The 22,279-nt window shown below is 38.6% G+C and overlaps 1 protein-coding gene across 1 annotated transcript; it reads right to left on the bottom strand.

The window, feature by feature from the left end:
• Positions 1-887: 887 nt before the first annotated feature.
• On the bottom strand, positions 888-20,332 carry SAMD9L (sterile alpha motif domain containing 9 like). The gene is made up of 4 exons (XM_015066521.3): positions 20,126-20,332; positions 16,662-16,859; positions 11,124-11,228; positions 888-5,975 (listed from the first exon to the last, which is right to left on the bottom strand). Exon 4 carries the CDS (start codon positions 5,953-5,955, stop codon positions 1,183-1,185), a length of 4,773 nt encoding a protein of 1,590 aa, XP_014922007.2. The 5' UTR covers positions 5,956-5,975; positions 11,124-11,228; positions 16,662-16,859; positions 20,126-20,332; the 3' UTR covers positions 888-1,182.
• Between the last annotated feature and the right edge of the window lie 1,947 nt (positions 20,333-22,279).

Below are 22,279 nucleotides of genomic sequence, written 5' to 3'. Positions count from 1 at the left end.
CCTGATAGGGAATAGATCTCTAGATGACAAGAGGAATTGGTTTTGCAACCTGGAATATCTAAGTTACTAAGGAGATAGGAAGTAGATAAATAAACATGTATTTGTTAAGTATTTAATTTAGTCTATATTAGCATGTGTTTTACTTTATAGGCAATGGATATCTCTTAAAATCCAAGCTCTAGAATGCTGTTCGAGGCTGTTCTGTTTGGTTTAAGTCTAGGGCCAAGCTTCTAGGATTGCATTCTGGAAAGTTGGGAGTTGCCATGAGGAAGTTATGGCAGGGGCTCTAGGGTCAGGGAAGACTTTCTGGTGGAGTTGATTCAAACTGAGTTGTGATGGACAAATCAGAATAGTCATATGGAAAATGTTGGAAGAAAATAAGGGAATATTTGATAGAGAAAATAGCGTGTATCTAGCACAGGTTGAGAAGTCAAAAGAGAAAAGAGGGCAGTGAATGGAAAAAAGAAGCCAAGGGAGATGGGCTCTAAAGAACAGGTGGAGATAAGACTATGTTGACAGGAAGCAAGAATGGCCGTAGAAACAGATTTATCTGTAAATGGGAGCAAGGGGGCAAAGGGAGTTCAAGCTTGTGACTACTTTGTTTTCTGTTTTCCCCCTCCTGAAACAAGAAGTTGGGAGAAGGGCAAGGGGTACAAGGAAGTGTGTATTTATATAGATAGGTAGAGGGGTAGGTAGAAAAGAGAACAAAACATTTACCTTCTATACATTTTTATTGATACCAAGATGAGGTAGGTGGCACTCTGGTGTGGATCTCTGGGTCTGATTTCCAAACACAGGAGGGGCTTTTCCTTTCATATTCATCTTATTTAAGTCTCTGCTTTCACAGTGAATAAATAATTCACAATTCAGAATATTCATAAGAGTGATAGAATTAAAACAGATTTTATTGATCTATAGCCAGCTCTAATGTGACCAGTGAATACCAACAGAATATAAGTCTGAAAATGCATATTTAAAACAATGAACAGTCAACTCTGCTGTGTACCAAACTCTGTGTAGACACACTTCATGCCCTCAAAAATTATAATTCATTCAGGGAGACAAACGCAGAATCTGTGATTGCAGATAAGCCAATAATGTTATTAAAATGCCATGGGATTAGAGAGAGGGAATAAAATCACAGAGAGAGATGAATAAACATATTTGAGTTAATATGTCTTCTTAAATTACTTCTATGTCATATGCTAGAGGGCCTTCCATGGAAAATCCTAGGTAGAAGGACACTCTTTCTATGTTTCCACCGCTTCTGAGTGGACCTGAATAAACAGGTGTTACTGGTATTTTAATTTTTTTCTCTGTTCCATATTCCATAGAGATTAGCTTGCCTTCAGCCTGACCAGTTAGACGATACAGGAGGTCTTTGACTTCTTTTTTTTTCCAAATGTCACCACTCTGCCCGAGAGAATTTATATTTTGTACTTTATTGAAGTATTGCTCTATCTCAGCCTTGTGAACAAGGCTGTGGAGACCCTTCTTCTTCCCCAGATAAAAGAGTGTGCTTGCCTGCTTGGACCTGCACATGCTCCTGTACTGTCTCTTGAAGGTTCTGTTTAAGGATGAAACATACTTTTCCATTAGTTTGGAATCTTCATCTAGGTCTTGATTTTCTGGCCAGAACAGAAGGCAGGCCAAGAAATAAGGGTCTGGATATTGATGACTTAGTCCTATGACTTGCAACACTTCTCGGAGCTGTTTTTTCAGTGTGGTAAGTGGTTGAATGGATTTGGAGTGGGGTTTTAGACAATTAAGAATAATGTTGGCTAAAATGAAATTTAGTTTCTCCTTTGCCAGGTGTTTAGTTGGGTTTTGCTTCAATAGGAAAAAATATTTGTTCACTATATTTTCCATATTGGTTGCAGCATCTTTGTGATTTGGATTAAGATATTCCAGGAGTCCAGAAAACCTATCTGCTCTCAAAGCTTCTAAACCTTTCCTGCATTTCTCTTCTTGGAGAAACTGACTCTCTTTGCCCTGTAATGGACCGAAATCCGAATGGCAGAAAAGTTCCATGTATTTCCTGAAACAACGAGCGATTTTTTTCCTTAATGAGATTTCTACTATTTCTTTTTGGGTGTTCTTCATTTTCAAAAGAACAATATAATCATCAAGGAAGTCAAAACACCTTTTCAAATCTGATTGTAAATCTTGTAAGTAGGGTGTGAACTTGCTAAGAGCCAAATAATATTCACATTTTGGATTTATGGGAGTAAGTCCCTTTCCTGATAAAAATTCTACCAGAGCTTTTTTAGATAATTCATTTTCTTTGAGGAAATAGGGAGTGAGCTGGAGAATCTGAATAGTGTAAAGACCAACTTCGATTTCACCCAAGAAACCGGCTGTATTGTATGTGTCATATTTTCTTTGCAACTTCTGTGGTGCCCAGGCCTCTGTTTCATAGCCTTTCCTCTCAGTTTGCTCTTGGGATTTTTTGAAAGCTCTTGAGGCATTTTCAGCAGCTTCCAGGAGATATGTTAGATCATTAACAGTAATCAGATCATTAACAGTAATATCCTTGGAGTTCTTCCTTTCATCCCACCACCATTTGATTTGACTTTTGTAGACTTGACCAAGTGTATCTGAGATATAGGAATTTTTAGATGCTCTCTTCTTGGCCTGATTTGCCCAATCCAGAGCAATATTAAAATTCTTTTCTTTAATGTAGAAATATCTTGCTAAGGCCTGACAAATGAATGCATTTTGTGGGAATCGAACACTCCCTGCCACCAAGACCTTTTCAATTTCTTCATTCTTTAAAGCTTCGATTAACGGGGCAAACAAAGTGTCTGTTTCATCTCCATACTCCTTGCGCTGTCTTGTAAGCAGAAGAGTTTGCACATCATGTTGAAATTTTTCTCTTCCTATTCCAGAAACATAGAATAAATTTTCATTTAAGATCTTCAATGCAATTTGACATTTAGTCAAGTTATAGCTTTCTTCTAGTTCTTTCAGACAGAAAATGGCAATCAAAGGATGAATGATGCGCACACCTGTGTATCTCCCAAAATCTGCAACTTCTGTGTTTATTAGAAGTGTAGAATAGGCTCCCATCTTATCCTCTAGGCTTTCAGGTTCCCAGGGTATACTAGTGTATATGATTCCCAAAAATATTTCACACTGTGACACTGAAATTGTAGAATCAGTAACATAAGAGTTGAGTAAAGCCAGGAAAGAGATGAGTTGTGCTTCCTTGCTGTCAACATTCTGTCCTTTTAGGATATTCTTGACTACCTTTTCTATGTACATTTCATTAAAATTGCTCTTCATGATCATGAAGGAATAAAAGTTTTCACAGTTCTTGTGTTGCTTTTCAATTTCTTCCAGTTTAGCCTCAAAAGCTCTTTGTTCCTTAGGAGAAAGTTGGTAGGTTAGTGCAACACTGTCTGCTAATTTTGCAGTCTCATCAGGATTCTGGGATCTCATGCAGTTGAGGATAATTACCAGTGTTTTTTCATATCTCAAGCCCTTCTCTGCTAAAATGGAATCGATGGCATTCTGTAGGACATAAACATTTTCCTGGTCTTCAAAATCATCCACAAGGAGAAGTACAGGAAAGTAGTCTTCATGGCTGGTTGCCTTATAGGTAATCAGTTTGGTCACTTGTTCTACAATTTCTGCAAAATCAGTTGTTTTGTTTTTTAACACAGCACATCTAAAGTTTTTCTTTAGGTCCCAGAGGACATTCATAGCTAACGTAGTACCCCCACAGCCTGGATGATGATAAAGATTGATAATTTTTGCAAATACTGGTTTAGGAGAGTCTGCCCAGCACTGTATCAGATCTTTAAGCTTTTCATAACTATCTCTTTTGACAAAAGCTGAAGAATAGTTTTCAGAAGAAAAATAGAAGTTCCACCAGGATACTTTGCCACCTCGATAAAAGTGTTCCTCTTTTGATGTCTTAAATTCTTGGAATTTAGATTTATCTTTCTCTATGTCTGTGTCTTTACACTCATTTTCACAGAGGATTTCCAGTGCAGTCAAGATATCCTCTTCCTTTTTCTCTAAGATAACGGAAGAAAATCCATGGGAAGGCAAAAATCTTCTTGATGACTGAGTCACTGGTTTTAGTTTAAGAATAGTACTGTTTATCAGTTCTAAATTTAAAGTGGAAATACTGTGGTTTGTTAATTCATCTGCCATTGTCAGTCTTGTTTGTAGCAGATCTTTCCATCGTTGATAAATCTGTGAGTTTACACAGATACACAATATATTTTCCATTCCTCTGAGAGCTTGATAGAAAGCACAGAAAGTTTCAATGAGGGGATCTCCTGGGCTTTCCACTGGAGAGAGTAATAGAAACACTACCAAAAATTTCCCTCTTGTCATTATATTTTCATCTGTGAGAAATAAAATCAACTTTCTGACTTCAGAAGCTCTTTCTCTATGCCATAAGTGTGGTTCTAGAGGCTTATGGCTCTCATTTTTCAAGTCTGATCTGCCATTGCAGAAGATCCAGCTGGGCTGCTGGTAAAGATTTAAACTAGAAATTTTCTCCCTTATGTTATTTGTATTTTCTTCAAACTGATTTGGAAAGTGAAGATTTGCTACTCGGCTTTTTTTGTAAACTTTGGCCACCCCCTTGCTCACAGATTCAGGATCAAACTCCAACACAGCAAACCACTTCATTTCCTTTAGAAAATCTAAGTTATTTGTTTGGTTTGGATGGCATTTATTTGTTACAAGAATGTACCAGCTGTAATATGAATTATCCAGTGAGTCTCGGTTGCCTATGAGAAGTTTGATAAGCTTTTGTCCTTCACTCTCCTTCTTATTTGCCTTCACCTCATATTCTTCTTCAGCCTCTTTTCTAGATGCTGCTAGTGACTTTAAATTTTGTAAAAATGCTTTGTAAGCTATATCCCGTTGCTTAACATTGGCCAGGATATCCTTAGAGCTGGCCCCATCTCTCACAAACAGTGAAAGATCTTGGTTTGGTTTCCATGTTTCATTTTTACAGTTTTGCATCCTAATTAAGAAATACTTTTCTTCACACACAGAGTGTTTTGGAATAACATCTACTTCTATGACAAATCTGTCAGATGGTGTATTGTTCTGCAGTAGAACTTCCACAAACCTTGGTTCCCGAATGCACTTCTTGGCTTCATTGACCTCATCTTCAAAGTATTGTCTGATCGTTATATTGAAGTGGTCAATGAAGGCATCTTTACTGGTGACTTTCACACCAACAATTTGTCCATGGGGTTTGTTCTTAACTCCAAAATGGATGGTGCCATTGGTGCGTGAATTAATACAAGCTGCTGCAAATCGGAAGACTTCATTGCTAAATTTCATCTTAATGTCCTTTTCTGTGGCTGCTTCTGTATTTGTGAGGGCTTTGAACTCATGTATTGGGTCTATGAGATTGAGTGGGCCAGTTTCAGGTTGTAGAATACTATGTTCTATGTAACGTTGGCTGTTATGGAACTGATCAAAAGGATATGGCATACAAGTCAACTGTTCAGTTTCTAGCTTATCCTGATTTTGGTCTTCAGTGGTTGTTCCTCCATTTAATGCATCTTCTTTTGAAAGAATTGATTTTTGTTTTTTGGTATCTCTGATCTCTCTGAGATCATGATTAAAATTGGGTAACCCTGATTTTTCATCTTCCTTTTTTGTCTGTTGTGGCTTTTTTGGGTGTTCTTGTAGGGATGGTTTTGTATGATCTAATTGTCCAGAGTCCTGATTGTTACTTTCAGGGTACCTATTATTCAATCTGTTATATGTACGTTTTATCAAAAGTGCTGGACCCCGTGGTAGCCCCATTTCTCTAAGGTCCATCTCAGTTAATTCCTGCAGGACTAATCCAGTTACTTCTTCATCGATCAGAATCTGCCCATATTTCTCATCAATCTTAAGGTCTTTGGTTACCCATTGTTTCACATGCTCTTTGGTCCAGTTGTTGGTCACTTCGGGTAGCTCTACTTTTTCACTCATTTCGAGCTTGCAGTTTTTTCCTTGGAAAAAGTAATACGATAAGCATTTTAGTATTATGCTTAACGATTGAAATTACATAGTCAATTATGTACATAATTTTACACAAACAACATATATAGAATATTGTTCAAGAATGACTCTTAAAACTAGTCGATACTGGGGCGCCTGGGTGGCTCAGTCAGTTCAGCATCTGACTTCAGCTCAGGTCATGATCTCACAGTCTGTGGGTTCGAGCCCGGCGTCAGGCTCTGTGCTGACAGCTTAGAGCCTGGAGCCTGCTTCCGATCCTGTGCCTCCCTCTCTCTCTGCCCCTCCCCTACTCTCACTTTGTCTCACTCTGTCTCTCAAAAGTAAATAAATGTAAAAAAAAAAATAAAAAAAAAAACAACTAGTCGATACTAATGTTTTGTAGTCCCAATTAGTGCCCTTGTTTCCTAGGTGATTATAATTATTATCATTAAATGAGCAGTTGCTTCCAACTAGGGTCACATACACCTTTATCCATATAGTAATTATCCCTTTTAGGTTTAATTTGGTGAAAGTTGGGTTTTTGTAACTGTTTTTTGAATTTTTTTTAATTTATATTTGACAGAGACAGAGTGTGAGTGGGTGAGGGGTGGAGAGAGGGAAGGGAAGTCACAGAATCTGAAGCAGGCTCCAGGCTTGGAGCTATCAGCACAGAGCCTGACGGGGGGCCAGAACCCATGAACCACAAGATCATGACCTGAGCTTAAGTTGGAAGCTCACCTGACAGCCACCTAGGTACAACAAGGGTTTTTGTAATTTAAAACCAGAATTTTAAGTAACAAGACATTGATTCCCATAGCTGAATATTGCAAATAAACTTTAAATATAAAACCAGATAAGTGGAGGTGGGTTGGGGAACAGAAAACTCCTTTCTCAACTAGGAAGATGGCCATCTTTGTTACATAGCAATGAAGCAATCAGCTACCTCATCACCTACTGTCTTTTGGAACTCAAGCTATTAGGCCACCAAGACAAAAAGAGATGTGGTAGCAAAATGTTAGGGAAGTCAATTTGCTTGGCTAATTCTTGTGGCTCTCAGAGATACCAAAAGAATTAGCTGTATTTCAAACTGGCCTGGCCTGACTGAAATTAGATAAGAAAAATAGTATGAGTTTTTAACTTTGTTAAAACGATTTCAGCCTATGAAGCACATTTTTCCAGATATATCTCCTGAGACAAGGGAAACAAAAGCAAAAATAAACTGTTGGGACTCCATCAAAATAAAAAGCTTCTGTACAACAAAGGAAACAATCAATAAAACTAAAAAACAACCTACTGAATGGGAGGAGATATTTGCAAATTACATACCTGATAATGGGTTCATATCCAAAATATAAAGAACTTATATGGGTCATTACAAACAACAACAAATAATCCAATTAAAAATGGAGAGAAGACATGAATAGACATTTCGCCAAAGAAGACATACAGATGGCCAACAGACATATAAAAAGATGCTCATCATCACTTATCATCAGGGAACTACAAATAAAAACTGCAATAAGAAAGGAGAGGAAGATGGCAGCGGAGTAGGAGGACCCTAGATTCATTATGACTCATGAACACAAGTAGTTAACTATCAAATCATCCTAAATATCCCAGAAATTGACCCCAAACAGCAGAATATACATTCTTTCAAGTGCTCACAGAACATCCTCTAGAATAGGTCACATATTAGGTCACAAAATAGGCCTCAACAAATACAAAAAGATTGAACTCATACTACATACTTTTTCTGACCATGACACTATGAAACTAGAAGTCAACCACAAGATAAAAATTGGAAAGATCACAAATACATGGCAGTTAAACAACATGCTAGTAAACAATGAATGGGTCAACCAGGAAATCAAAAAAGGAATTAAAAAATACATGGAAACAAATGAAAATAAAATCTCAAACAGTCTTTGGGATGCAGCAAAAGTGGTCCTAAGAGGGAAGTATATACAATACAGGCTTACCTCAAAAGCAAGAAGAATCTCAAATAAACAGCCTAACCTTACACCTAAAGCAGCTAGAAATAGAACAACAACAACAAAAAAGCCTAAAGCTGGCAGAAGGAAGGAAATAATAAAGATTAGAGCAGAAATAAATGATATATAAACTTAAAAAACAATAGAACAGATCAATGAAAGCAGGAGCTGGTTCTTTGAAAAAAAATAATACAATTAATAAAATAAACCTCTAGCCAGACTTATCAAAAAGAGAAAGGACCCAAATTCTTCACCATGATCAAATCGGATTTATTCCTGTGTTGCCAAGTGGTTCAATATTTTCAAATCAATCAATGTGATATGCCACCTTAATAAAATAATGGATAAGAACCATATTATCATTTCAATATATGCAAAAAAAGAGTTGACAAGCTACAACATCCATTCATGATAAAAACCTCAACAAAGTAGGTCTAGAGGGAACATACTTCAACACAATAAAGACCATATATGAAAAACCCACAGCTAATATCATCCTCAATGGGGAAAAATTGAGAGCCTTTCCTCTACAGTCAGGAACAAGATGGGGATATCCACTATCACTACTGTTATTTAACATATTACTGGAAGTCCTAGCAACAGGACTTAGACAACACAAAGAAATAAAAGGCATCCAAATCTGTAAGAAAGAAGTAAGACTATCACTATTTGCATATGACATGATACTCTATACATAAAACCTGAAAGACTTCACCAAAAAAAAAATGCTAGAACTGATAAATGAATTCAGTAGAGTTGCAGAATACAAAATCAATGTACAAAAATATGTTGCATTTCTATACAGCAATAATGAAGCCACAAGAAGAGAAAATCAATCCCATTTTTAATTGCACCAAAAACAATAAGATACCTGGGAATAAACCTAACCAAACAGGTGAAAAAAACCTGTACTCTGAAGAATTTAAAGCACTAATGGAAGAAATTGAAGGTGATGCAAAAAAAAAAAAAAAAAAAAAAAAGGAAAGACATTCCATGCTCATGGACTGGAAGAACAAATATTGTTAAAATGTCCATGTAACCCAAAGCAATCTACACATTTAATACAGTCCCTATCAAAATACCAACAACATTTTTTCACAGAATTAGAACAAATAATCCTAAAATTTGTATGGAACTGGGGTGCCTGGTGCTCAGTTGGAAAATCTGAAATTTTCAATCTCAGTTGAAAATCCAACTCTTGATATTGGCTCAGGTCATGATCCCTAGGTTGTGGGATTGAGCCCCATGTTGGGCTCCATGCTGAGCATGAGCCTGCTTGAGATTCATTCTCTCTCTCTGCCCCACTCCCCCAGTTGCATGCTCTTTCTCTCTAAAATTAAAAAAAAATTTTTGTGTGTGTGTGGAATCACAAAAGACCTCGAATAGCCAAAGCAGCCTTGAAAAAGAAAAAGCAAAGCTGGAGGCATAACAATTCTGGACTTCAAGTTATATTAGAAAGCTGTAGTAATCAAAACAGTGTGGTACTGGCACAAAAATAGATATGTAGATCAGTGGAACAGAATAGAAAACCCAGAAATAAACCCATAATTATATGGTCAATTAATCTTCAAAAAAACCCAGTAAAGAATATCCAGTGGGAAAAAGTCTCTTCAACAAATGGTGTTGGTAAAACTGGACAGCCACATGCAAGAGAATGAAACTGGACCTCTTTTTGCAGCAAGCAAAAATAAATTCAAAATGGATTAGAGACCTAAAAGTGAAACCTGAAACCATAAAAATCCTGGAGGAAAACACATGCAGTAACTTCTTTGACATCGGCCATAGCAACTTCTTTCTATATATGCCTCCTGAGGCAAGGGAAACAAAAGCAAATATAAACTATTGGGACTTCATCAAAATAAAAAGCTTCTGTATGGCAAAGGAAACGATCAACAAAACTAAAAGGCAACATATGGAATGGGAGGAGATATTTGCAAGTGACATCTTATAAAAGGTTAGTATCCAAAATTTATAAAGAGCTTTATAGACTCAACACCACAAAAATGAATAATCTAATTAAAATGGGCAGAAGACACGATAGACATTTTTCCAAAGAAGACGTTCCAGATGGCCAACAGACATATGAAAAGATGCTCAACATCATTGATAATCAGGAGATACAAATCAAAGCTGCAATGAGATTTCCCCTCACACCTGTCAGAATGGCTAAAATTAACAACACAAGAAACAATAGGTATTGGTGAGCATGTGGAGACACAGGAACCATCTTGAACTATTGGTGGGAATGCAAATTGGTGCAGCCACCCTGGATTACAGTATGGATGTTTCTCAAAAAGTTAAAAATAGAATTACTCTACAATCCAGCAATTGCACTACTAGGTATTTACTCAAAGAATACAAAAATACTAGCTCAAAGGAATATATGTACCTCAATATTTATAGCAGCTTTATCTACAATAGCCAAACTATGGAAACAGCTCAAGTATATATCAAATGATGAATGGATAAAGAAGTGGTAAATATACAATGAAATATTACTCAGCCATAAAAAAATGGAATCTTTCCATTTGTAACAATGTGGATGGAGCTAGGGAGTATTATGCTAAGCTAAATAAGTCAGTCAGAGAAAGACAAATACCATATGATTTCACTTTGCCTTCAGTCTGCAGGACATACCTAGTCCTGAGCCAATTAGCAGAACTATGAGCTACTGGCACAATGAACATTATAAACATATTTCATATGATCGATTCCATTCACTTTACAGTGTAGATCCAAGAGGTCTTTGAGGTTCCATAAGAATTAGTGCACATATCGCAACCAGAAATAAATATCATTTGTTTATTCACTCGACAAATTTTTATTGAGCACCTGTTAGGCATCATGCTCAAGAAAAATAGTGGTAACCAAAACAGATGTGAAGTTTTTTCATAGTACTTATAATCCAATGGAGCAAATTTAAAAAAGAAAAAAAAAGCCACACACATACATTCAAAACAGTTTATAATAATAAATTGTGATTGTGCTTTGTGTAAGACTCAATAACGGGCAAAGGACTGGGATCTGTGAGGAGGGGAGGAATGTCACTATGAGGAAAGTGGGGACACTGGACAGGTGAAGTTAAAGTGGGGCTTCTGGAGTAGGGTGGGAGGCAGGTAGAGGGAACAAGTCTGGGGGGCAGAGTGAAGGGAGTAAGGCATAGTCTACCTGGTAGGACTTCCAAAGTCCTATCTACAGGGTCCAAGGAGATGGGTATGGTGGTGCTCCACAGTGGGCTGTCCGTGCTCCTGCTCCCAGATCCAGGTACTGGGTCTGCCAAAGAGAATTCCAGAGCAAAGGGAATTACTGACCAGGAGATGACTCCACATACCCCAGAGCCTGGATCCTCCTGCTTCCTCTGCAGAGGTCCTAAGTGTCATTTCAGATAAGCTGAAGGGAGGGGTCCTGCCTTACCTGTTTACAAGCACTATATGCGGAATAGTAGAAGCAGTTATTAGTAAACATAATCCTAATGAAAGATTTTTTGAGGTCACTTTGGAGGAAAGTTTGAATAAAAAATGACTACTGTATTATTTTTAAATTTTTATTTATTTATTTATTTATTTATTTTTCAACGTTTATTTATTTTTGGGACAGAGAGAGACAGAGCATGAACGGGGGAGGGGCAGAGAGAGAGGGAGACACAGAATTGGAAACAGGCTCCAGGCTCTGAGCCATCAGCCCAGAGCCTGACGCGGGGCTCGAACTCACGGACCGCGAGATCGTGACCTGGCTGAAGTCGGACGCTTAACCGACTGCGCCACCCAGGCGCCCCATACATTTTTAAACTTTTATTTTTGAGAGGTGAGGGAGGGAGGGGCAGAGAGAGAGAGAGAGAGGGAGACAGAGGATCTAAAGCGGGCTCTGTGCTGTCAGCAGACAACCTTATGAGGGGCCCAAACTAATGAACCACGAGATCATGACCTGAGCTGAAGTCGACGTTTAACCAAACTTGCTTTTTTATATATTTTAATATATTTTGACCTCCTTTTGTAGGTAGCTGAAGGGAAGAGGCACTCATGCCCTCAGACACTTCCTGTCACAATTTTTGGTGGCTCAAATGATCCTTCAATACACTTTCTCCCTCTTGACTGCCTCTTGTCTAATGATCTTGACCTCCCCCCAACTCCAGTCTTAACAGTCACATCATTGACCTTATGATAACTGTTATGGGTTGAATTATGACCACCTCCCTCAAAAAACCTATGTGTTTGTGATAGGTGAAAGGAAGGGGCGTCACTTATGTCAAGAGGTTTTAAAATGGAGCCATTAAGGAGATGGGCCATATACATGCCCTCACTGGAGGAACCATGAACTTTTAAACCTGGCCCAGTCAAAAGTATTGCAAGGACTTAGCCCAAATTTTCTACTTGCTAGGAAGAGGTTTTACTTAGTGATAGCCTTAGCAATCAGTTATATTCAGTCAAGATTAGCTTTCTGCCACCAAAAACAATCAAAAATTCTTTTTTAACATTAAAAAAATTTTTTGTAGTTTATTTTTGAGAGAGAAAGAGAAACAGTGTGATTGGGGAGAGGCAGAGAGAGAGGGAGACACAGAATCCGAAGAAGGTTCCGGTCTCTGAGCTGTCAGCACAGAGCCAAACGTGGGGCTTGAACTCAAGAACTACAAGATCATGACCTGGGCCGCAGTTGGACGCTTAACCGACTGAGACACTCAGGTGCCCCTTTAAAAATTTTTTTAATGTTTATTTGTTTTTGAGAGACAGAGAGAGACAGAGCATGAGTAGGGGAGGGACAAAGAGAGTGGGAGACACAGAATCTGAAGCAGGTACCAGGCTCCAAGCTGTCAGCACAGAGTCTGACGCAGGGCTCGAACCCAGAAACTGTAGATCATGATCTGAGCTGAACTCAGACACTTAACCGACTGAGATCCCCAGTCAAAAATCCTTAGTAAGCAACATTATGAATATGAGCATTCCCTTTTTGCCTTAAACCCCCCTGACTTTTGCTTAGTGGGACACTATGTGGGTTGCTACCTAAATCTGTGTATCCCAAAGTACATATTCTTTGGTCCCAAATAGACACTCTTGCTTAATTATTACCTCCTGACAAGTTTAGGTTGATGTGACAAAGTCCTAGCCCCACTACCTTGGAATGCAGCCCTTTTGGACATAGGGTCATTGCTGATGTTTACAGGAAGCCATTAGAGTGGGCCCTAATTCAGTATAACTGGTATCTTTATAGGAAGGGGAAATTCAGACACAGAGGCATACACACACATGGGGAACACCACGTGCAGAAGAAGGCAGGGATAGGGGTGATCTGTGAGCCAAGGAATGCCAGAGATTGCCAGCAAACCACCAGAAGCTAGAAGAAGAGCAAGGAACATATTCCAGTTTACAGCCCTCTGCGGGAAACAATCTCACCAACATCTTGATCTTGAAGACTTCCAGCCTCCAGAACTGTGAGATAATACATTTCTGTGGTTTAAGCCACTCACTTTGTGGTACTTTGTTACAGCAACCCTAGCCAACTAATAGAATCACTAATGGCTACAAGCCTTCCAGCATCTCAGATTCAAATACCTCCCTCCTGCATCTCCTCACTGCTTCTCCCTTGTAACTAGCTTGATTTTCTTTGTTCATTCATTGTAATCACTTGCTCTGTCCTCCCTCCTCTTGTACTCTGTCTGTGTCAACTCGGTGGAACATGGCTGGACATGACCCTCCATAACCTGCCTGGTCTCACATTACAGTCATGACCACTGTCCTCCAGCAGACTGTTAAATGCTCTGAGCTACCATCCTGTTTCCTTGCTATATTCACTCTCTCACTGTCTTAAATGGCTATTTCACACATTCACACAAATCTCCAACACCTCCTCACCATTGTCACTTTCTGCTATAACCCTGCTTCCTATTGCAACTAGGAAACTGAAACAATCAGAAGAGAGCTTCCTTGAGCTCCTAAAACCACATCTACCACTGTACTGCTTCTTGACTTCTCTTCTGTTACTAAGTCCATACATTCTATTTTAGTTTCTGTTCTTTGAACAGACTGTCTATAACTCCCTGCTCTAGAGAGGAGACCCACGCATCTCTGGGTATCTCTTCTGGAGATGCTCTTGTCATTCTCCACAGATGTGCTCTGTCCAGGTCTGTGGCAATATCTTCTTTTAGTCAGAGTCCTTTCTCACCTTCTCCTCTGGGTACCCCAGATATTACAAGGAAAAGCTCTAGATTTTCTCTTCTGATATAGCCAGTGAGTATACCAATCCCACTAGACTCCAGCACTCTACAAGGAGTGTGTGTCTGTGTATAATGTGGGGATGTGGAAGGGCTGGTCTTTGGGCCACCTGCCAGGGAGACATTTTCTCCTTTATTGTTTGAATTCTGCTGGAAATTACAGGGAGATGGGAGCAGTCTCCTCAAATTGGAAGTGCATCTGTCCTCCCCAAATCTGTTTTTAATCTGTACTTTATCTCACAGGTTCCCCACTGTTCAAAGATGAAGACCCTTTATAACAGTAAAAACTTTCTCAGCTGCCCACTACTATGATAAGAGCTGAGATGATTCATAATGATTTGAAGTTACTATATATTTGGTAATGCTTTCACATGAATTTTGCACTCTGTCAATTATACAAGCATCTTATATAGTCTATGATCCATATTTGGATCATTTATTTAATTCAAGATGGCCATGATTTGGGCAAAATGCTTTAATAATGCTTTGGTGTAACTCTTTGGCTCAGTGTATTATTCAACCTTGTTTTGGGTGATGATTCCTTAACATTTATGTAGAACTTTGACATATTTCACTGTTCTGAGGCTGACAAAGTCATTTCATGAACATTATCTGATTAGATTCATGTCCTGGAGTGTTGGCATATTTTTTAAATATGAGGGACCTTTATGTATAACAAGAAGTTACATAGTATAAATAAAGGGGAGGGGTTGTGATCAGGAAAACAATGTCATGATTAATTATGTCTCTTCTCAGCCAACCTGTTTTCATTGTATAGGAGCATGGGACAGAACCAGTGCTGTCTTGGTGTTGTTTGCTTTTGTTCTGCTTCTTCAAAAGAAAAGCATGTAAAACCTTAAGGTCTGAAATGGATAAAGGTGTTGTTCTGCTTGGAACTCGGGAGAAGACCTCTACCTTATCTCCTTTATTATGTTATGGGAAATTTTTGAGCCCCACAGTTCTCCTTATGAGTACTCAATTCAGGACCCCTTCCTTCCTTCCTTCCTTCTTTCCTTTCCTTCCTTCTTTCCTTTCTTTCTTTCCTTCCTTCCTTCCTTCCTCCCTCCCTCCCTCCCTCCCTCCCTCCCTCCCTCCCTCCCTCCCTCCTTTCTTTCTTTCTTTCTTTCTTTCTTTCTTTCTTTCTTTCTTTCTTTCTTTCTTTCTTTCTTTCTTTCTTCTAGAGAGAGGGAGAGAGAGAAAGGAAGGAGAGAATCCCAAGCAGGCTCTGCACCATCAGCAGAGAGCCTGACACGGGGCTTGATCTCACAAACTGTGAGACATGACCTGAACTGAATGAAATCAAGAGTTAGACACTTAACCAACTGAGCCAACCAGGCACCCTCAGGACCCATTTCTTAAGGACTTTTATTTTCTCGCTTTGGGGTTGATCAGGAAGGATCAAACCAAACAGCTTTTAGGGCAAGCAGTGGTGCCCACCCCTGCCTCCAGGAAGCTGGGTCTCAGCAGCCCACAAGTATCTTTGCCTCTTGTAAAGAATGCTCACAATTGGAGATCAGCAAGCCTACTGTTCTTCAGAAATGAAACTGATGGAGGGAAATTTGGTTGGTTATATTTTCTGGAAGTGCACGTTAAAATGATGTATTTCCAAGTTGGTTATATTTTCTGGAAGTGCACGTTAAAATGATGTATTTCCTCCCATAGTCTTTGTACAAGCTAGTTGTAAAGGAAAGTCTTAAATAAAATGATTAGAGGTGCCTGGCTGGTTCAGTCAGAAGAACATACAACTCTCGATCTTGGGTTTGTGAGTTCAAGCCCCATTTTGGGTGTAGAGATTACGTAAATAAATAAATGTTTTAAAAAATAAAATAATTAGACTTCAGTGGGTCTAATCTTTAACTTTGATATCATCTTGAGTTATACAGGACAGGGTTTGACATAGCTGCACATGGCTATAATTTTCTACACAGGTTGCTATGCTTCAATTCCTGATCCTCTGATCAACATTTTACTTAGGTCTTTCTAGACTCATCTCTGGAGACTTCCACTTTCAGAAACACTCTGCATCATGGTGGTTGGAAGGTTTCTTTCTTAAAGAATTCTTCAGGGGCACCTGGGTGGCTCAGTCGGTTAAGTGTCCGACTTCGGCTCAGGTCACAATCTCACAGTTTGTGAGTTTGAGCCTCGCGTTGCGCTCTGTGCTGACAGCTCAGAGCCCGGAGCCTGCTTCAGATTCTGTGTCTCCCTCTCTCTTTGTCCCTCCGCTGCTCATGCTCTGTCTCTCTCTGTCTCTCAAAAATAAATAAGTGTTAAAATTTTTTTTAAGAATTCTGCAGCCAGTGCAAGTTACATCTAGCGACACATACATGTTACAAACAGGAATATTTCTCATTCCTTTAAAATTGTTTCATTAGAAATTGCTCATGTGCACTTGAAAATATATTCATTTTCAAAGTTCTACTCTATGTTTTAGACTTAGTTTTTAAAGACAGCTTTTTAAAGAAATTTGATGAAACAGGTATCTTTAATGATTAGAAACTCACCGAGACTTTTCTGAAAACTTCCTTTTTATATCAGCAACTTGAAATAACTCTTTGTGAGGTTCTTTGATCTCAAGCTATTAGATTAGTTGTCTTTTCTTGAAAATTTGCAAGAGTCATGTCCTGGAAAGCATCTGTGAGGAAATACAGATGTAGGCAGAACAGATCTGGTCCTTTTCCAGTTTGCCTTTTGTTGAGAATCTGTTACATCGAAAAACAAAATGATATCACAGAAAATTAAAATGGAATTGATTGGATTGTTGCTTAGGAACTCTATGAGACAGATTTTCCCCCTAACTTCCTATTGTGAAAAGTCAAACATGTACAAGATTTGAAAGAATAATGAAAAGAACATCCTCCACCAAGATGGCATCACCCCTGTATTTAAATACTTTTAATAAATTAAACAAACATCCAAAAATTTGTTGCAGGCATTCTCTTCCCCTTCTGCCACATTCCACATTCAATGTGGTGCAAATCCTGTAGGTTGTCTCTCTAAAACACATCTGGCATCTCCACCACTACCAACCCGTCCAAGCCCCCACCTCTCTCCTGGATGTCAGGAGCAGCTCCCTCACTTGTTTCACCCTTGCTCTTATTGATCCTGCTGGAGACTTCTCAAAATAGCAGCCAGAGTGACCCTGTTCAAATGTAAATCACATGCTAATATTCTGTTCAGTCCCTCCAGTGGCTTACCATTTGACTCAGAGTGAAAGCTGAGCCCTTTATTATAAACTATAAGGCCTCACATGACCTGGCACCCTGTTACCCTTCTGATATTAAATCTTATTTTCATTTCCCTTTCTAAAGCTGGTCCAGCCCCTTCTTGTTTCTTGCAGGAAGAACCTACTTCTGCTTCTGGCATTGTCCTTGCTTCCTCTCTGTGGGATGCCCTCAGATACCTGCAGGGCTCACTCCTTCCCTTTGCTTAGTCTTTCATCACATGTCACCTTCTTACTGAGGCATGGGTGGCCAGCCTGCTGAAAACTTTATTCCATCTCCAGTATTTCCTGTTCTTCTCTGTTATTTTTTCCCTTAAATATATATATACTTAGGATTTATCACAATAAAGTATTCCACATACTCCTACCTATTTATCTTGTTTCTTTTTCTGTCCCACCCATTATTTCTGTGTACTTCATGAGGATCAGGAGTTTTTACATGTATTTACTATTTTACAGTGCTTAGCACAGAGTAGCTTTTAACAAAAAACTTGTTGAATGAGCAACATTTTCTCAGAGTAGTTTAAAGTAATAAATTTTTGACAACTCTTGAATTAGCTATGTCTGTGGGTCAAAGGACCAAACGACTGCTCATTTCACTAGGGCAGTTCTTTCACTCGGCTTGAATCTCACACAGAAATCTAGACATTCTTACTGGGCTGTTCGTTAGGGCCAGAACTAGTTCTAACTTCAATCACCTGGTCACAAAGAAGGAAAAGGAAATTTTGTCAAAAGGAAAGGAAAGTTAATAAGTATGTTTTCTCCTTCAGTCCTTCTAGGTACCCTAGTTTCATAATATCCTGTATCATTTCTGCTGTGTCATTCACAGTTTCCAAATAAGGTCATTTCTCATACTGGACTAGGTCTCTCTCTCTCTCTCTTCCGGGTCCTCAGTGTCAGAGCCTCAGCACCTCTGCTGTTCTCATCTGCTGCCTCTGCTCTGGAAAGCTGATCTCCTCGTGAGGGACTTACCCCCTTCCCACAGACACACCCTGCTCGGATCTGCTGCAAAACTTCTCTTAGCCAGAGTTCTCTTTCAGTAATTTAACCGTCCACCCTGTCTCTGGATATCCCAAAGACTGAGAGGACAGACTCAAGGTTTCTCTTTTGTTTTAGCCAGTGATTATAGCAATTCCACCAAGGCCCAACATTCTAAAGTTTGTTATTTTTTAAATTTTTCGTAATCTCTACACGCAATGTGGGGCTTGAACTCACGACCCCAAGATCAAGAGTCACATGTTCTTCTGTGAGCCAGCCAGGCACCCCTTTTAATTTTTTTAACTTTATTTAAACAATATTTTTTAAGGCCCAACATTTTAGGAATGAAGCAGCACATCAGAAATTTCCCTCTGCAGTATATCCCTTCTTCTTACAGCTTTTATGCCTCTATACAGCCAGCAACTCACTGTGTGCTGTGTCCAGTGCTGCAAGGGTAACTTTGTGCCACCTAAGAGGTGGCAGCTTTCTCTTCCTTCAGATTCTGCCAGTAGATACCAGGGAGATAGAAACACTGTTCTCAGATAAGGTCACAGACATTTATTCCCCAAATCTGGAGTCTTTCCTTTTGTTATATGGAAAAATCGGCAATACCTTGTCTTAATATGATACACTAAACTCTTTACTAATATCTTGGACCTATTATAATGTCAAAAGGTTCTCAACCTCCCTCTCCTCTCATGACAGCAGTTGTGAACATATAATGATTTGAACTTACTATATTCAATAATGCTTTTAAAATAGTTTGTACGTTATCAGTTATAAGAGCATCTGCATATATATTGTTGGAGCTAAGCAAAGATCAAAATGACTGGTGTGGACAAATTTTGAGAGTGACTTGACATAACTCTGGCTTCCTGGGGGCCCTCATCTTCCTGTTTTGAAACAATTGTGAACACAAATCTTATCAGTAATACCATTAATTATTAGCAAAGGAGCTACAGGATGCCATCCTCCAGCAACTGCTCCAGTTTTCTCTCTTTAGGTGTTGAACAAGAAATGCCAAATCATCAGAATGCATAGGGTCAAGCACTGGTGCCCACCCACCCTCATCTCAGGGGCGTCCTCAGAGCATCCCAGATATCTATGCCCCAAGCAGTCCTGTTCCGTAGGACTCAGAGCTGATCATCAGGGAGAGGCTCTGCAGGATTCTGATGCTAGTCTGGGAGGGCTACACATCTCCCCCTGCTGGTCTGAAGAAACGAAACCATACACAACACAAGTTAAGTTTCATTTCCTGGTTAAGTTTCCATTTTCAGTTTTTAACTAGATTGCTGTAAAAAAAAAAAAATGAATGTGAAGGGACTTCTTACAAAGAAAAATAGTCTTTGGAGAGTGTTATCTTTGATTAAATGGAAAGCTTCTAATAACATCTTAAGTTACGGAAGACAGAATTTTACACAGTTTCACATGACCACAGGTTCCTTTACAATCTTTAACGTTTACATTCCTGAACTTTGCATTGTTTTTCTGTTGTCTTTCCTACTGCCCTGTGGGACCATAAAGTTCTCACCACTACAAGTACACTTAACGGTACATTTCTTTCTAGAAGAGCATTCACAAAGTTAGCCTCAGTTAAATATGTTGCTACATATTTAATCTATTGATATTTCTAATTACTTTCAACATTTTTACAAGCAATCATTTATGTATAAGCACAAGTATTTATATAAAAAGTACAGCTGGGATTTTAAAAAATAGCCACACCATCGGCAGAAAATTTAAAGGTTTACTGATTCTGTAACTTACCAGGATTTTCCTGAAAACTTCTTTTTATATTGAAAAGTTGAAGCTGTTGATTTCAACCTTTGTTTTCTTAATCCTTTCCTAGTGGGCAGGAGAAATAAGATTGTAAGATCCTTTTAGAAATCCAAACAATGAACTTGTGGAGTTCTCTGGTCTCCCAATACGCCAACTCCTCTGACCGTGTGTGAGATCAGCAGTGAAGAAGCAGAATGAGGAAGTTAGAAATGCAGTCAGTTTCAGTTTTGCTCAGGAATGGTTTATTTGGACTTGGAAGGATGTAAAATATCAAAGTTAACACCTCATAAAATTATCAAAAAAATTTCAACCATTGCTTAGAAACTATTCATCAGACAGTATTTTAAGTCATAAGAGTTCAGAAATTGTGGTGGTGGGGACCCTATGGAAAAAACATATAAATACAGAAGAAAACATTAAAATCTCAGTGTGATTTAAGTGCCTGTTATGGGATGAAGTGTGCCTCTCCAAAATTCATATGTTGAAGTCCTAACCCTCAGTACCTCAGAACGTGACTGTATTTGGAGATAAGGTCTTTAAAAAAGTTTATTTATTTATTTTGAGAAATAGAGCAAGACAGTGCAAGCAGGGAAAGGGCAGAGAGAGAGGGAGAGAGAGAATCCCAAGCAGGCTCTATGCCCAGCACATATCCTGACACAGGGCCTGGTCCCATGATCCTGAGATCATGACCTGAGCCAAAACCAAGAGTCAGATACCTAACTGACTGACCACCCAGGTGCCCTGAGATAGAGTCTTTAAAGAGATATTTAAGTTAAAAAGAGGTCACTAGGGTGGGCTCTTATCTAACATGACTGGTGTCCTTGTAAGAAGAGATTAGGATATAGACACACACACACACACACACACACACACACACACACACACACAGAAAAGACTACATGAAGATGCAGGGAGAAGACAGGCATCTATAAGCCATAGTGTTTCCCAAAGTTGTCACACCAGTTTACACTCCTATTAGTAGTGTTAGTAAGAGTTCTCCTTATTCTACATCCTTGCTAACTCTTGGTATTATGAGACTTTTTTTTAATGTTTATTTATTTTTGAGAGAGAGAGAGACAGAGTGCGAGTGGGGGAAGGGCAGAGACAGAGGGAGACACAGAATCCAAAGCAGGCTCCAGACTCTGAGCTGTCAGCACAGAGCTTGACACCGTGCTTGAACTCACGAACTGTGAGATCATGACCTGAGCCAAAGTCAGACACTTAACCAACTGAGCCACCTAGGTGCCCCTAGAGACTTTCTAATTTTTGTCATTCAAGACCATGTGAAATCCTATCTTGCTGTGGTTGTAATTTCCATTCCCTTATTATTAGTGAGGTTGAAAATTTTTACAATGGTGCAAAAGTGATATGCATTCAGTGGAAGCCATACTTCAAATTTTGAAATATTTTTCATAGGTTTAGGGCTATTTATGCTTCCTCTTCTGTGAAATTCCTGTTCACGTTTTTTGTACATTTTTCTATCAAATTAGTCGTGTTTTTCTTATTTGTTTTAGGATGCTTTACTATATCAATTCATACTAGAAAGTTTCCAGTTAAAGAAAATACTAGAAAATACTAGAAAATTTCCTGCTAAGACTCTTTTGTGAAAAATTTCAAAACACTTGGTACCAAGATGTTTATACAAAGATATTTGCTGAAGCATGTTATAATATCAAAGAAAAATTGGCAGTACCCTAACTGACTATAAATAGGAATTGGTAATATAGTCATATAAATGAAATACAGCCATTAAAATTTTTTTTAAAACAGAATGATTTCCAGAATCCAAGGGAAATAATTCAGGAGTAGGATAGGGTATATTGTACACTCCTGTTTGTGTAAAAAATTTTTTTAAGTATGTAACAGTATATAAACATAGACTCTGCATACACACATGTACACATAAGCTGGTATAGGCATAAAACTTTTGAAAGTTAGCAGGAAATTATATCATTACATCTGAGAAAAGAGACTGGGGCTTAGGGATAAGAAGAAATTTACTTTTAACTATATTTCTGTTCTTTTTTTTCCATGTCATCTATTACTTTTATTTATATTTTATTTATTTATGAAAAATTGGGACTTGTTAGAATGTATGATATAGATATACATGTGTAGGAAGAGTGAGAAGTCTTGGATCAT

Source organism: Acinonyx jubatus, chromosome A2, assembly GCF_027475565.1.
Source record: "Acinonyx jubatus isolate Ajub_Pintada_27869175 chromosome A2, VMU_Ajub_asm_v1.0, whole genome shotgun sequence".
NCBI lineage: Eukaryota > Metazoa > Chordata > Mammalia > Carnivora > Felidae > Acinonyx > Acinonyx jubatus.
The sequence above is the reverse complement of the archived record's forward strand: the minus strand, read 5'-3'. Positions and strand labels throughout refer to the sequence as shown.

Bases quoted from the DNA above. Each gene is read 5' to 3' on its own strand.
- SAMD9L (XM_015066521.3), bottom strand. From the start codon at position 5,955: ATGAGTGAAAAAGTAGAGCTACCCGAAGTGACCAACAACTGGACCAAA.